At 40.7% G+C, this 17,614-nt stretch overlaps 1 protein-coding gene across 1 annotated transcript in view; it reads right to left on the reverse strand.

Annotated features, from left to right (window-relative positions):
- Positions 1–1,164: 1,164 nt before the first annotated feature.
- LOC123557392 (deoxycytidylate deaminase-like) overlaps positions 1,165–17,614 on the reverse strand; it is a 42,494-nt gene continuing 26,044 nt past the window's right edge. The window contains exon 3 of the mRNA XM_053544641.1: positions 1,165–1,329. Coding sequence (XP_053400616.1) covers positions 1,165–1,329 — 165 coding nt within the window. The remainder of the gene's footprint in view (positions 1,330–17,614) is intronic.

Consider the following 17,614-nt stretch of genomic DNA (forward strand, 5'->3'; position numbering starts at 1 on the left):
TCATGATGTTAATCTGTGTACCAAAATTTATTACCCTAGGCCCAAGCGTTCTCAGGTTATCATCCGGAAACCGTTTAACTGTTCTGAGTCACTATGACCTTGACCTTTGACCTACTGACCTCAAAGTAAAACTTGACCTGTATTTTATGATGTTACACCTGTGTACCAAAATTTATGATCCTAGGCCAAAGTGTTATCAAGTTATCATCCAGAAACCATTTAACTGTTCCGAGTCACTGTGACCTTGACCTTTGACCTAGTGACCTCAAAGTCGAACTTGACCTGCAATTCATGATGTTACATCTGTGTACCAAAATTTATTACCCTAGGCCCAAGCGTTCTCAGGTTATCATCCGGAAACCATTCAACTGTTCTGAGTCACTATGACCTTGACCTTTGACCTACTGACCTCAAAGTAAAACTTGACCTGTATTTTATGATGTTACACCTGTGTACCAAAATTTATGATCCTAGGCCCAAGCATTCTCAAGTTATCATCCGGAAACCGTTTAACTGTTCCAAGTCACTGTGACCTTAACCTTTGACCTACAGATCTCAAAGTCGAACTTGACCTGCATTTCATGATGTTACACCTGTGTACCAAAATTTATGATCTAGGCCCAAGCGTTCTCAGTTATCATCCGAAACCGTTTTTAATGTTCAGGTCACTGTGACCTTGGGCCTTTGACCCACTGACCCCAAATTCGAACTTGACCTGTATTTTCTGAGTTACACCAGTCCTGTGTACCAAACATTATTTAAACGGTCAAGCCTTTCATGAGTTATCATCAGGAAACCATGCAAAACCAACGGACCAACGGACCAACCGACCGACCGACCGACCAACCGCCAAGCTCACTCCTATATACCCCTCCAAACTTCGTTTTGTGGGGGTATAATAACAAAACCCTTCCAGGAAAATGACCCTTTCTAACTAAGGGTAAAATAATGCCCCTACAAGAACCCTAACCACATCCCCTCACATGAGAGGGAGAATTCTGATAAAACTGTTTAAAACTTTTTTATTTAGCAAGATCAAAATGAGAGGGTCTGTGGTTTACATGTAAAGATTGAACAACAATGTAGAACCACAAAGCTTTATTTGAATAAAGAAGTATCTATCTTCATGCAAATTTTCGCTTGCAATATTAAAAGAGATTTAAATTAAACCTCTGAGCAACACTTATTCATACCATATAACTGTTTGGTTTCTAGTATACTGTCAGCCTCCCGTCCCCACGGCATGTTGTCATCTGAACACTTGTTTGGCATTCCATTATATCCTATTCCAACAATCTTCTTTTCTTCATTCACAATACATGCACCAACCTTAATTATACAAGTTTATGTTACTCTTGGCTTAAATTAAACAAACTAATAAATATATAAATGCCAACTTTCTACAATACCACTGGAGTCTCTGGGAGCATATTGTTGAGAACAGACAGGTATCTCTGTGTAGAAACACCAAACTGAATAGCCTCTTCATATGGATAAACCTGATAATGTTTGTCCAGTATTTATTCTAAAGTCAGCCATGTTAATAACACTGCCACAGAGGCTCGAAATTATATATGTAAAGTTCTAAAAATATTAAACAACTAGAAAATGCTTTTGTAATAAAGCGCATGTCTCCCCCAATGCAAAGTCCTATAGGCAAGAAGTCAATAGGGGTCAGGAGCGAAAGTCAAAGTGACACTGATGGTTGGCTGCAATAGGGATCATCTACTTGGCATGTCCAGTCATCCCGCTAAATTTCAACACTCTTGGCCTAGTGGTTCTCAAGTCACTGTTCAGGCTCCTGTGACCTTGACCTTTGATCAAGTGACCTCAAAATAAATAGAGGTCATCTACTCTGCATGTCCAATCATCCTATCAAGTTTCAACATTGTAGGTCAAGTGGTTCTCAAGTTATTTCCAAAAAATGATTTTACATGAACAGACCACTGTGACCTTCACCTTTAATAGACTGACCCCAAAATCAATAGGGGTCATCTACTCTGCATGTTCAATCATCCTATGAAGTTTCAACATTCTGGGTCATGTGGTTCTCAAGTAATTGATCGGAACTGGTTATCAATGTTCAGGCCCTTTAACGAGTGACCCCAAAAACAATAGGGGTCATTTACTCTGCATGAACAATCATCCTATGAAGTTTCAACATTCTGGGTCGAGAGGTTCTCAAGTTATTGATTGGAAATGGTTTTCCATGTTCAGGCCCCTGTGCCCTTGACCTTTAAAGAGTGACCTAAAAATCGTTAGGGTTAGGGGGTCATCTACTCTGCATGACCAATCATCCTATGAAGTTTCATCATTCTGTGTCAAGTGGTTCTCAAGTTACTGACCGGAAATGGTTTTCAATGTTCGGGCCCCTGTGACCTTGACCTTTCAAAGAGTGACCCCGAATCGTTAGGGGTCATCTACTCTGCATGACCAATCATCCTATTAAGTTTCAACATTCTGGGTCAAGTGGTTCTCAAGTTACTGACCAGAAATGGTTTTCAATGTTCAGGCCCCTGTGACCTTGACCTTTGACGGAGTGACCCCAAAATCAATAGGGGTCATCTACTCTTCATGATCAATCATCCTATGAAGTTTCAACATTCGGAGTCAAGTGGTTCTCTAGTTATTGATCGGAAATGGTTTTCAATGTTCAGGCCCCTGTGACCTTGACCTTTGATGGAGTGACCACAAAATCAATAGGGGTCATCTACTCTTCATGATCAATCATCCTATCAAGTTTCAACATTCTGGGTCAAGTGGTTCTCTAGTTATTGATCGGAAATGGTTTTCAATGTTCAGGCCCCTGTGACCTTGACCTTTGACGGAGTGACCCCAAAATCAATAGGGGTCATCTACTCTTCATGACCAATCATCCTATGAAGTTCCAACATTCTGGGTCAAGTGGTTCTCTAGTTATTGATTGGAAATGGTTTTCAATGTTCAGGCCCCTGTGACCTTGACCTTTGACGGAGTGACCCCAAAAACAATAGGGGTCGTCTACTCCAGCAGCCCTACAACCCTTTGAAGTTTGAAGGTTCTAGGTCAAATGGTTCTCCAGTTATTTTGAGTATGACGTCTTTTTTTCTATTATCTGACATAGTGACCTAGTTTTTGAGCTCATGTGACCCAGTTTTGAACCTGACCTAGATATTATCAAGATAAAAATTCTGACCAATTTTTATGGAGATCCATTCACAAGTATGGCCTCAAGAGAGGTCACAAGGTTTTTCTATTTTTAGACCTACTGACCTAGTTTTTGACCACACATGACCCTGTTTCGAACTTGACCTAGATATCATCAAGATGAACATTCAGATCAACTTTCATACAGATCCCATGAATAATATGGCCTTTAAAAAGGTCACAAGGTTTTTCTATTATATGACCTACTGACCTAGTTTTTGATCGCATGTGACCCACTTTCGAACTTGACCTAGATATCATCAAGATGAACATTCAGACCAACTTTCATACAAATCCCATGAAAATTATGGCCTCTAGAGAGGTTCTAAGGTTTTTCTGTTATTTGACCTACTGACCTAGTTTTTGAAGGCATGTAACCCAGTTTCGAACTTGACCTAGATATCATCAAGTTGAACATTCTGACCAATTTTCATGAAGATCTCATGAAATATATGGCCTCTAGAGAGGTCACAAGGTTTTCCTATTTTTAGACCTACTGACCTAGTTTTTGACCGCACGTGACCCAGTTTCAAACTTGACCTAGATATCATCAAGGTGAACGTTCTGACCAATTTTCATGAAGATCTTGTGAAATATATAGCCTCTAGAGAGGTCACAAGGTTTTTCTATTTTTGGACCTACTGACCTAGTTTTTGAAGGCACGTGACCCAGTTTCAAATTTGACCTAGATATCAACAAGATGAACATTCAGACCAACTTTCATACAGATCCCAGGAAAAGGATGGCCTCTAGAGAGGTCACAAGGTTTTTTTTATTATTTGACCTACTGACCTAGTTTTTTATGGCACGTGACCCACTTTTGAACTTGACCTAGATATCATCAAGATGAACATTCAGACCAACTTTCATACAGATCCCATGAAAAATATGGCCTCTAGAGAGGTCACAAGGTTTTTCTGTTATCTGACCTACTGACCTAGTTTTTGAAGGCAGCTGACCCAGTTTCAAACTTGACCAAGATATCATCAAGATGAACATTCTGACTAATTTTCATGAAGATCTCATGAAATATATGGCCTCTAGAGAGGTCACAAGGTTTTTCTATTTTTAGACCTAATGACCTAGATTTTGATCGCACGTGACCCAGTTTCAAACTTGACCTAGATATCATCAAGATGAACATTCTGACCAATTTTCATACAGATCCCATGAAAAATATGGCCTTTAGAGAGGTCACAAGGTTTTTCTATTATTTGACCTACTGACCTAGTTTTTGAAGGCACGTGACCCAGTTTCGAACTGGACCTAGATATCATCAAGATGAACATTCAGACCAACTTTCATACAGATCCCATCAAAAATATGGCCTCTAGAGAGGTCACAAGGTTTTTCTATTTTCAGACCTACTGACCTAGTTTTTGATCGCATGTGACCCAGTTTCGAACTTGACCTAGATATCATCAAGATGAACAATCTGACCAACTTTCATACAGATCCAATGAAAAATATGGCCTTTAGAGAGGTCACAAGGTTTTTCTATTTTTATACCTACTGACCTAGTTTTTGAAGGCACGTGACCCAGTTTCGAACTTGACCTAGATATCATCAAGGTGAACATTCTGACTAATTTTCATGAAGATCTTGTGAAATATATGGCCTCTAGAGAGGTCACAAGGTTTTTCTATTTTTAGACCTACTGACCTAGTTTTTGATGGCACGTGACCCAGTTTGGAACCTGACCTAGATATCATCAAGATGAACATTCTGACCAACTTTCATAAAGATCCCATGAAAAATGTGACCTCTAGAGTGGTCACAAGCAAAAGTTTACGGAGGCACGGACGCACGGCGGACGACGGACACCGCGCGATCACAAAAGCTCACCTTGTCACTTTGTGACAGGTGAGCTAAAAAGTTACTAAAAATAAGCTATTTATAGTAACGTAAAAGGGAAGTAATTAAAAAGAAAATTATTGTAAGTGAACAAAAGAAGGATCTGCCAAATAAATCTGTTGACATAAATGAAATTTCAGATCAGTATCTTCATTAGATACAGAGATATACCCATTTTAATTTGAAATAAAGGGAGGTAATTTGATAAAGTCAGTCCATAGTTATCTACCCTGATTGGCTCAGTCATACTAATGACAATAATGAAATTTCAAATAAATTCTATAAGTACTTACTGATATAAATCCATTTTGACTACAATCAGGGGAGGTTATCAGATATAAAATAACTCTGGAACCTACGATTGGATCTGATTTGTCATGGAATCCAAACTTTATTGTTGTTGAAGATATTTTGGAAGTTTGTATCAAATAAAACCATAATGAAGTCTCTATATCGCTGCAAAAGCCAAAACAGCCAATTTTGGACCTTTAAGGGGCCATAACTCTGGAACCCATTAAGGAATCTGGCCAGTTCAAGAAAGGAACCAAGATCTTGTGGTGATAGAAGTTGTGTGCAAGTTTGGTTAAAATCAAATCATAAATGAAGTTGCTATTGTGCAGACAAGTTCAAAAAATAGCTAATTTTGGCCCTTTCAGGGGCCATAACTCTAAAACCCATTAAGGGATCTGGCCAGTTCAACAAAGGAACTGAGATCTTATGGCAACACAAGTTTTGTGCAAGTTTGATTAAATTCAAATCATAAATGAAGCTGCTATTGTGCAGACAAGGTCAAAATAGCTAATTCTGGCCCTTTCAGGGGCCATAACTCTGGAACCCATAATGGAATCTAGCCAGTTCAAGAAAGGAACCAAGATCTTATGGTGATACAAGTTGTGTGCAAGTTTGGTTAAAACAAGCAAATTCGATGAATTGGTATCCCCCGCCGAAAGGGTTTGTGGTGAGGAACGGCAAAACAGTATATCCAGCAAAAAGTAACGGGTGTTAATAAGAGGCAAACAATTTCATTAGTCAAAATCAATTTAACAGAAAATGAATCCTATTTTTTTGGTGGGGGGACAGCGGGGTTGACTGGGTGAGGGTACAAAACATCATATGTTGATTATAAATATTGATGGAAAATTAAGAACGAAAAAAAAAAATAGGGGGGAGGTGGGGGAGCGGGGGAGGTGGAGGGGGTGTGACCAAGGCAAAGTGCTGACCAGGTGTGGGTACACAACTTCACATGTTTGTAATAAATGTTCATGAAAAAGAATGAAAGATGTTTAATGAAATTCTACCAATTGGTTGGTTTGTTATGTACAAATCTGTAATTTTTAAACAATTAAAGGGCAATAACTCTAAGGAAAATTGACCAATTAAAAAAAAAAATGACAGGCATCATTGAAGTATGTTGGTTCATATTCATTTCAAGTTTCATGATTGCATTCTACCAGCTTGTTACTGAGAAATTGCTGCAGACGTGGATTTTTCATTAAATCAAGGGCAATAACTCTAAGGGAAATTGACCAATCAAAAAAAAAAAACTTGAGGGGTATCATCACAGTACGTTGGTGCATGTTTATTTCAAGTTTTATGAAATTCTACATGATAGTTACTGAGAAATGGCTGTGGACGGACATTTTTCATTAAATCAAGGGCAATAACTCTAAGGAAAATTGACCAATCAAAAAAAAAACTTGACAGGCATCATCGCAGTATGTCGGTTCATGTTTATTTCAAGTTTCATGAAATTCTACCTGGTAGTTACTGAGATATGGCTGCGGACGGATGCACGGACGTGACGGACGGACAACGCCATTTCAATACCCCCCTCCCGATTTCATCGGCGGGGGATAATAAAATCATAAATGAAGCTGCTATTGTGCAGACAAGGTCAAAATAGCTAATTCTGGCCTTTCAGGGGCCATAACTCTGGAACCCATAATGGAATCTGGCCAGTTCAAGAAAGGAACCAAGATCTTATGGTGATACATGTTCTGTGCCAGTTTGGTAAAAATCAAATCATAAATAAAGCTGCTATTGTGCAGACAAAGTCAAAATAGCTGATTTTGGCCCTTTCAGGGGCCATAACTCTGGAACCCATAATGGGATCTGGCCAGTTCAAGAAAGGAACCTAGATATTATGGTGATACAAATTGTGTGCAAGTTTGGTTAAAACTAGAGCTATCAATAAAGGTGATGAATGTACCCCCCCGCATGCACTGACACAGTACATTGCAATTTGACGCACACAAGACTGCATAATTATGTGGACTGTATGTATATAGACTGTATGTATACAGTATAGTAACAAAAAACAAAGTCCATAAACTATGCAGAATATTTATCTAAAGAATGTAACATGCACCATGCACAACTAGGGTTGGTACTGATCACTTGTGTGAAGTTTCATTAAATTGTGTGTAAGGGTTTGGTAGATTAGGCACGCACAAGATTGCATATGCCGACTGTATGTACATAGTATGTTAACAAGAAACAAAGTCCCATAACTCTGCAATTTTTGTCGCTGAAAGAACCTAACATGCCCCATGCACAACAACTGTTGTTACCGATCACTTGTGTGAAGTTTCATTAAATTGTGTCAAGGGGATGAGGAGAGATGGTGCGCACAAGATTGTGTCTATGTATATAGTATAGTAACAAAAAAACAAAGTCCCATAACTCTGCAAAAAATTTTTCTAAAAGAACCTAACATGCCCCATGCACAACTACTGTTGGTACTGATCACTTGTGTGAAGTTTCATTAAATTGTGTCAAGGGGATGAGGAGAGATGGTGCGCACAAGATTGTGTCTATGTATATAGTATAGTAACAAAAAAACGAAGTCCCATAACTCTGCAAATTTTTTTTCTAAAAGAACCTAACATGCCCCATGCACAACTACTGTTGGTACTCATCACTTGTGTGAAGTTTCATTAAATTCTGTCAAGGGGATAAGGAGAGATGGTGCGCACAAGATTGCGTCTACGGACAGACGGCCAGACGGACAGACAGACAACCTGAAACCAGTATACCCCCCCTTACAACTTTGTTGTCGGGGGGTACAATAAAATCATAAATGAAACCACTATCGTGCAGACAAGAAATTGTTGACGGACGGACGGACGCACGGACGGACGACGGACTAAGGGTGATCACAAAAGCTCACCTTGCCACTATGTGACAGGTGAGCTAATAGAACCATAAATGAAGTCTCTATATGGCTGCAAAAGCCAAAAGAGCCAATTTTGGACCTTTAAGGGGCCATAACTCTCAAACCCATGAAGAAATCTGGCCAGTTCAAGAAAGGAACCAAGATCTTGTGGCGATACAAGTTGTGTGCAAGTTTGGTTAAAATCAAATCATAAATGAAGCTGCTTTTGTGCAGACAAGGTCAAAATACCTAATTTTGGCCCTTTCAGGCGCTATAACTCTGGAACCCATTATGGGATCTGGCTGGTTCAACTAAGGAATCAAGATCTTATGGTGACACAAGTTTTGTGCAAGTTTGATTAAATTCAAATCAAAAATGAAGCTCCTATTGTGCAGACAAGGTCAAAATAGCTAATTCTGGCCCTTTCAGGGGCCATAACTCTGGAACCCATAAAGGAATCTTGCCAGTTCAAGAAAGGAACCAAGATCTTATGGTGATACAATTTGTACGCCAGTTTGCTTAAAATCAAATCATAAATGAAGCTGCTATTGTGCAGACAAGGTCAAAATAGCTATTTCTTGCCCTTTCAGGGGCCATAGCTCTGGAACCCATAATGGAATCTGGCCAGTTCAAGAAAGGAACCAAGATTTTATGGTGATACCAGTTGTGTGCCCTTTTGGTAAAAATCAAATGATAAATAAAGCAGCTACTGGGCAGACAAGGTCAAAATAGCTAATTTTGGTCCTTTCAGGGGCCATAACTCTGGAACCCATAATGGGATCTGGCCAGTTCAAGAAAGGAAACGAGATCTTATAGTGATACAAGTTGTGTGCCAGTTTGGTAAAAATCAAATCATAAATAAAGCTGCTACTGTGCAGACAATGTCAAAATAGCTAATTTTGGCCCTTTCAGGGGCCATAACTCTGGAACCCATAATGGGATCTGGCCAGTTCAAGAAAGGAACCGAGACCTTATGTAGATACAAGTTGTGTGCAAGTTTGGTTAAAATAAAATCATAAATGAAACCACTATCGTGCAGACAGAAAATTGTTGACGGACGGATGCACGCACGCATGCACGGACTGACGACGGACTAAGGGTGATCACAAAAGCTCACCTTGTCACTATGTGACAGGTGAGCTAAAAAGTGGCCGTAATTCTTGCAAAAAGCAGGATGGAGCTATGTTTCTTGCTGTACAGAGTCAGCTTTTACTGGTGAACAAGGGGCCATAACTCTGGAACCCATAAAGGAATCTGGCCAGTTAAAGGAAGGAACCAAGATCTTGTGGTGATACAAGGTGTGTGCAAGTTTGGTTAAAATCAAATCATAAATGAAGTTGCTATTGTGCAGACAAGGTCAAAATAGCAAATTTTGGCCCTTTCAGGGGCCATAACTCTGAAACCCATTAAGGGATCTGGCCAGTTCAAGAAAGAAACTTAGATCTTATGGTGACACAAGTTTTGTGCAAGTTTGATTAAATTCAAATCATAAATGAAGCTGCTATTGTGCAGACAAGGTCAAAATAGCTAATTCTGGCCCTTTCAAAGGCCATAACTCTGGAACCCATAAAGGAATCTTGCCAGTTCAAGAAAGGAACCAAGATCTTATGGTGATACAATTTGTACGCCAGTTTGCTTAAAATCAAATCATAAATGAAGCTGCTATTGTGCAGACAAGGTCAAAATAGCTATTTCTTGCCCTTTCAGGGGCCATAGCTCTGGAACCCATAATGGAATCTGGCCAGTTCAAGAAAGGAACCAAGATTTTATGGTGATACCAGTTGTGTGCCCTTTTGGTAAAAATCAAATGATAAATAAAGCTGCTACTGGGCAGACAAGGTCAAAATAGCTAATTTTGGCCCTTTCAGGGGCCATAACTCTGGAACCCATAATGGGATCTGGCCAGTTCAAGAAAGGAAACGAGATCTTATAGTGATACAAGTTGTGTGCCAGTTTGGTAAAAATCAAATCATAAATAAAGCTGCTACTGTGCAGACAATGTCAAAATAGCTAATTTTGGCCCTTTCAGGGGCCATAACTCTGGAACCCATAATGGGATCTGGCCAGTTCAAGAAAGGAACCGAGACCTTATGTAGATACAAGTTGTGTGCAAGTTTGGTTAAAATAAAATCATAAATGAAACCACTATCGTGCAGACAGAAAATTGTTGACGGACGGATGCACGCACGCATGCACGGACTGACGACGGACTAAGGGTGATCACAAAAGCTCACCTTGTCACTATGTGACAGGTGAGCTAAAAAGTGGCCGTAATTCTTGCAAAAAGCAGGATGGAGCTATGTTTCTTGCTGTACAGAGTCAGCTTTTACTGGTGAACAAGGGGCCATAACTCTGGAACCCATAAAGGTATCTGGCCAGTTAAAGGAAGGAACCAAGATCTTGTGGTGATACAAGGTGTGTGCAAGTTTGGTTAAAATCAAATCATAAATGAAGCTGCTATTGTGCAGACAAGGTCAAAATAGCAAATTTTGGCCCTTTCAGGGGCCATAACTCTGAAACCCATTAAGGGATCTGGCCAGTTCAAGAAAGAAACTTAGATCTTATGGTGACACAAGTTTTGTGCAAGTTTGATTAAATTCAAATCATAAATGAAGCTGCTATTGTGCAGACAAGGTCAAAATAGCTAATTCTGGCCCTTTCAAAGGCCATCACTCTGGAACCCATAACAGAATCTGGCTAGTTCAAGAAAGGAACCAAGATCTTATGGTGATACAAGTTGTGTGCAAGTTTAGTAAAAATCAAATCATAAATTAGGCTGTTATTGTGCAGACAAGGTCAAAATGCTAATTTTGGCCTTTTCAGGGGCCATAACTCTGGAACCCATTATGGGATCTGGCCAGTTCAAGAAAGAAACTTAGATCTTATGGTGACACAAGTTGTGTGCAAGTTTGATAAAAATCAAATCATAAATAAAGCTGCTATTGTGCAGACAAGGTCAAAATAGCTAATTTTGGCCATTTCAGGGGCCATAACTCTGGAACCCATAACGGGATCTGGCCAGTTCAAGAAAGGAACCAAGATCTTATGGTGATACAAGTTGTGTGCAAGTTTGATTAAAATAAAATTATAAATGAAACCACTATCGTGCAGACAAGAAAGTGTGGATGGACGACGGACGAAGGGCAATCACAAAAGCTCACCCTGTCACTATATATCAGGTGAGCTAAAAACAAGAAAGTAGGTCATTAGGTCACATTCATGGTCACTGAAAGTCAGTTTTAAGATCGGTGTGCAAAACTATACGTGTCCTCCAAATTTCAAAGCTGTATCTTAAACAAGAGGGCCATGAAGGCCCTGTATCACTCACCTGATCTATTGACCTAAAGATCATCAAGATTAACATTCTGACTAAGTTTCATGAAGATAAAGTTATAAATGTGGCCTCTAGAGTGTTAACAAGCTTTTCCTTTAATTTGACCTAGTAACCTAGTTTTTGACCTCACCTGAGCAAGATTAACAACTGACTTATAGATCATCAAAATTAACATTCTGACCAAGTTTCATTAAGATATGGTCATAAATGTGGCCTCTACAGTTTTAACTAGCTTTTCTTTTGATTTGACCTGGTGACCTAGTTTTTGACCCAACATGACCCAGATTCAAACTGGACCTCGAGACCATCAAGATTAACATTCTGACCAAGATTCATGAACATATAGTCATAAATGTGGCCTCTACAACGTTAACAAGCTTTTCCTTTGATCTGACCTGGTGACCTAGTTTTTGACCCCAGATAATCCAATATCGAACTGGTCCAAGATTTTATTGAGGGTAACATTCTGACTAAGTTTCAATAAGATTGGGCCAAAATTGTGACCTCTAGCGCGTTAACAAGCTTTTCCTTTGATTTGACCTGGTGACCTAGTTTTTGACCCCAGATGACCCAATATCAAAATCGTCCAAGATTTTATTGAGAATAACATTCTGACCAAGTTTCATTAAGATTGGGCAAAACTTGTGACCTCTAGAGTGTTAACAAGCTTTTCCTTTGATCTGACCTGGTGACCTAGTTTTTGACCCCAGATGACCCAATATCGAACTCGTCCAAGATTTTAATGAGGGTAACATTCTGACTAAGTTTCATTAAGATTGGGCCAAAATTGTGACCTCTAGAGTGTTAACAAGCTTTTCCTTTGATTTGATCTGGTGACCTAGTTTTTGATCCCAGATGACCCAATATCAAATTCGTCCAAGATTTTATTGAGAATAACATTCTGACCAAGTTTCATTAAGATTGGGCCAAAATTGTGACCTCTAGAGTGTTAACAAGCTTTTCCTTTTATTTGACCTGGTGACCTAGTTTTTGACCCCAGATGACCCAATATCGAATTCGTCCAAGATTTTATTGAGGGTAACATCCTGACCAAGTTTCATTAAGATTAGGCTAAAATTGTGACCTCTAGAGTGTTAACAGTCAAATTGTTGACGACGGACGGACGACGACAGACGACGGACACAGGGCGATCACAAAAGCTCACCTTTGACCACTTCGTGCTCAGGTTAGCTAAAAACAAGAAAGTAGGTCAGTAGGTCACATTCATGGTCACTGAAAGTCAATTTTAAGATCGGTGTGTAAAACTGTAAATGTCATCCAAATTTCAAGGCTGTATCTTAAACAAGAGGGCCATGATGGCCCTATATCGCTCACCTGTTAAACATGGCCTCAGAATCATCAAGATAAACATTCTGACCAAGTTTCATGGAGATAGGGTCATAAATGGACAGGAACAACAAAGGGAAGAAATTTAACCAAAAAGAAAAAAAAAAAATTCTTACAAGGTACAGATATGTCAAAAAACACCTAAAATTTAAGAGGTACCATCCATGTTGTACCACAGAAAAGTGGTCTCGGTTTTTCCCTACGGCCAATAATAAAAAAGTTACTAAAAATAAGCTATTTATAGTAACGAAAAAGGGAAGTACTTAAAAAAAAAAATATTGTAAGTGAACAAAAGAATGATCTGCCAAATAAAAACAAGAGCACTGCAATGCAACGCAAATGCAGAGCAATATACACACAAAACAAAGTCATATGACCTTTGACCCCTAAGTGTGACCTTGACCTTGAAGTGAGGCATATGAAACATGCGCTTTGCACATCGTTTCGATGAGGTGAACATTTGTGTCAGGTTTCTTTGAAATTCTTCCAGTGGTTCAAGAGTTACAGAGCAGAAGGGAAATTGCTAACCAACAGACGGACACCGAAGCGATAACATAATACGTCCCTTCGGGCCTATAAAAAGGAATCGGGATCTTATGGTGATACAAGTTGTTTGCAAGTTTGGTTAAAATCAAATCATAAATGAAGCTGCTATTGTACAGACAAGGTCAAAATAGCTATTTTTGGCCCTTTCAGGGGCCATAACTGTGGCATCCATTATGGGATCTGGCCAGTTCAAGGAAGAAAGCAAGATCTTATGGTGACACAAGTTTTGTGCAAGTTTGATTAAATTCAAATCATAAATGAAGCTGCTATTGTGCAAACAAGGTCAAAATAGCTAATTCTGGCCCTATCAGGGGCCATAACTCTGGAACCCATAATGGAATCTGGCCAGTTAAAGAAAGGAACCAAGATCTTGTGGTGATACAAGTTGTGTGCAAGTTCGGTTAAAATAATCATAAATGAAGCTGCTATTGTGCAGACAAGGTCTAAAATGCTAATTTTGGCCCTTTCAGGGGCCATAACTGTGGAGCCCATTAAGGGATCTGGCCTGTTCAAGGAAGGAAGCGAGATCTTATGGTGATACAAGTTTTGTGCAAGTTTGATTAAATTCAAATCATCAATGAAGCTGCTATTGTGCAGACAAGGTCAAAATAGCTAATTTTGGCCCTTTCAGGGGCCATAACTCTGGCATCCATTATGGGATCTGGCCAGTTCAAGGAAGAAAGCAAGATCTTATGGTGACACAAGTTTTGTGCAAGTCTGATTAAATCCAAATCATAAATGAAGCTGCTATTGTGCAGACAAGGTCAAAATAGCTATTTCTGGCCCTATCAGGGGCCATAACTCTGGAACCCATAATGGAATCTGGCCAGTTCAAGAAAAGAACCAAGACCTTGTGGCGATACAAGTTGTGTGCAAGTTTGATTAAATTCAAATCATAAATGAAGCTGCTATTGTGCAGACAAGGTTAAAATAGCTAATTCTGGCTCTATTAGGGGCCATAACTCTGGAACCCATAATGGAATCTGGCTAGTTCAAGAAAGGAACCAAGACCTTGTGGTCTTACAAGTTTTGTACAAGTTTGGTTAAAATCAAATTATAAATGAAGCTGCTATTGTGCAGACAAGGTCAAAATAGCTAATTCTGGCCCTATCAGGGGCCATAACTCTGGAACCCATAATGGAATCCGGCCAGTTCAAGAAAGGAACCAAGATCTTATGGTGATACAAGTTGTGTGCAAGTTTGGAAAAAATCAAATCATAAATAAAGCTGCTATTGTGCAGACAAGATCAAAATAGCTAATTTTGGCCCTTTCAGGGGCCATAACTCTGGAACCCATAATGGGATCTGGCCAGTTCAAGAAAGGAACCAAGATCTTGTGGTGATACAAGTTTTGTGCAAGTTTGGTTAAAATCAAATCATAAATGAAGCTGCTATTGTGCAGACAAGGTCAAAAATGCTAATTTTGGCCCTTTCAGGGGCCATAACTGTGGAGCCCATTAAGGGATCTGGCCTGTTGAAGGAAGGAACCAAGATCTTATGGTGATACAAGTTGTGTGCAAGTTTGGTTAAAATAAAATCATAAATGAAACCACTATCGTGCAGACAAGAAATTGTTGACGGACGCACGGACGGACGCACGCACAGACGACGGACGAAGGGCCTTTGACCTGGTGACCCCTAAGTCAGTAGGGGTCACGTACTCAATAAATGCTATCAGCATGTGAAGTTTGAAGGTCCTGGGTGCAGTGGTTCGCCCGTAAATTGCCTTCATGCAAAAAGTTAACATTGGCCACTGTGACTGTGACCTTTGACCTGGTGACCCCAAAGTCAGTAGGGTTCGTGTACTCAATAAGTACTATCAGCATATGAAGTTTGAACGACCTGGGTGCAGTGGTTCACGAGTAAAAAGCCTTCATGCAAACAGTTAACGTTGGCCCCTGTGACCTTGACCTTTCTCCTGGTGACCCCAAAGTCAGTAGGCTTTGTGTACTTAATAAGTACTATCAGCATGTGAAGTTTGAAGGTCCTGGGTGCAGTGGTTAGCGAGTAAAATGCCTTCATGCAAAAAGTTCACATTGGCCCCTGTGACCTTGACCTTTGACCTGGTGATCCCAAAGTCAGTAGGGGTCGTGTACTCAATAAGTACTATCAGCATGTGAAGTTTGAAGGTCCTGGGTGCAGCGGTTCGCGAGTAAAGTGCCTTCATGCAAAAAGTTAACGTTGGCCCCTGTGACCTTGACCTTTGACCTGGTGATCCCAAGGTAAGTAGGGGTCGTGTACTCAATAAGTACTATCAGCATGTGAAGTTTGAAGGTCCTGGGTGCAGTGGTTAGCGAGTAAAATGCCTTCATGCAAAAAGTTCACATTGGCCCCTGTGACCTTGACCTTTGACCTGGTGATCCCAAAGTCAGTAGGGGTCGTGTACTCAATAAGTACTATCAGCACGTGAAGTTTGAAGGTCCTTGGTGCAGCGGTTCGTGAGTAAAGTGTCTTCATGCAAAAAGTTAACGTTGGCCCCTGTGACCTTGACCTTTGACCTGGTGATCCCAAAGTCAGTAGGGTTCGTGTACTCGATAAGTACTAACTTCATATGAAGTTTGAACGACCTGGGTGCAGTGGTTCACGAGTAAAGAGCCTTCATGCAAGAAGTTAACATTGGCCCGTAACCTTGACCTTAGTCCTGTGACCCCAAAGTCAGTAGGCTTTGTGTACTCAATAAGTACTATCAGCATGTGAAGTTTGAAGGTCCTGGGTGCAGTGGTTAGCGAGTAAAATGCCTTCATGCAAAAAGTTCACATTGGCCCCTGTGACCTTGACCTTTGACCTGGTGATCCCAAAGTCAGTAGGGGTCGTGTACTCAATAAGTACTATCAGCATGTGAAGTTTGAAGGTCCTGGGTGCAGCGGTTCGCGAGTAAAGTGCCTTCATGCAAAAAGTTAACGTTGGCCCCTGTGACCTTGACCTTTGACCTGGTGACCCCAAAGTCAGTAGGGGTCACGTACTCAATAAATACTATCAGCACGTGAAGTTTGAAGGTCCTGGGTGCAGTGGTTCGCCCGTAAATTGCCTTCATGCAAAAAGTTAACATTGGCCCCTGTGACCGTGACATTTGACCTGGTGACCCCAAAGTCAGTAGGGTTTGTGTACTCAGTAAGTACTATCTGCATGTGAAGATTGAAGGTCCTGGGTGCAGTGGTTCGCAAGTAATGTGCCTTCATGCAGGGAGTTAACATTGGCCCCTGTGACCTTGACCTTTGACCTGGTGACCGCAAAGTCAGTAGGGGTTGTGTACTCAATAAGTACTATCAGCATGTGAAGTTTGAAGGTCCTGGGTGCAGTGGTTCGCGAGTAAAGTGCCTTCATGCAAGGAGTTAACATTGGCTCCTGTGACCTTGACCTTTGACCTGGTGACCCCAAAGTCAGTAGGGATTGTGTACTCAGTAAGTACTATCAGCACGTGAAGTTTGAAGGTCCTGGGTGCAGTGGTTCGCAAGTAAAGTTCCTTCATGCAAAAAGTTAGCATTGGCCCCTGTGACCTTGACCTTTGACCTGGTGACCCCAAGGTCAGTAGGGTTCATGTACTCAATAAATACTATCAGCATGTGAGGTTTGAAGGTCCTGGGTGCAGTGGTTCGCCCGTAAAGTGCCTTCATGCAAAAAGTTAACATTGGCCTCTGTGACCTTGACCTTCGACCTGGTGACCCCAACGTCAGTAGAGGTCGTGCACTCAATAAGTACTATCAGCACGTGAAGTTTGAAGGTCCTGGGTGCAGTGGTTCGCGAGTAAATTGCCTTCATGCAAAAATCTCACATTTGCCCCTGTGACCTTGACCTTTGACCCCAAAGTCAGTAGGGTTCGTGTACTCAGTAAGTACTATCAGCACATGAAGTTTGAAGGTCCTGGGTGCAGTGGTTCGCGAGTAAGTGCCTTCATGCAAAAAGTTAACATTGGCCCCTGTGACCTTGATCTTTGACCTGGTGACCCCAAAGTCAGTAGGGGTCGTGTACCAGTAAGTACTATCAGCATGTGAAGTTTGAAGGTCCTGGGTGCAGTGGTTCGCTAGTAAAGTGCCTTCATGCAAGGAGTTAACATTGGCCCCTGTGACCTTGACCTTTGACCTGGTGACCCCAAAGTAAGTAGGGGTCGTGTACTCAATAAGTACTATCAGCATGTGAAGTTTGAAGGTCCTGGGTGCAGTGGTTCGCGAGTAAAGTGCCTTCATGCAAGAAGT

Source organism: Mercenaria mercenaria, chromosome 5, assembly GCF_021730395.1.
Source record: "Mercenaria mercenaria strain notata chromosome 5, MADL_Memer_1, whole genome shotgun sequence".
Lineage (NCBI taxonomy): Eukaryota > Metazoa > Mollusca > Bivalvia > Venerida > Veneridae > Mercenaria > Mercenaria mercenaria.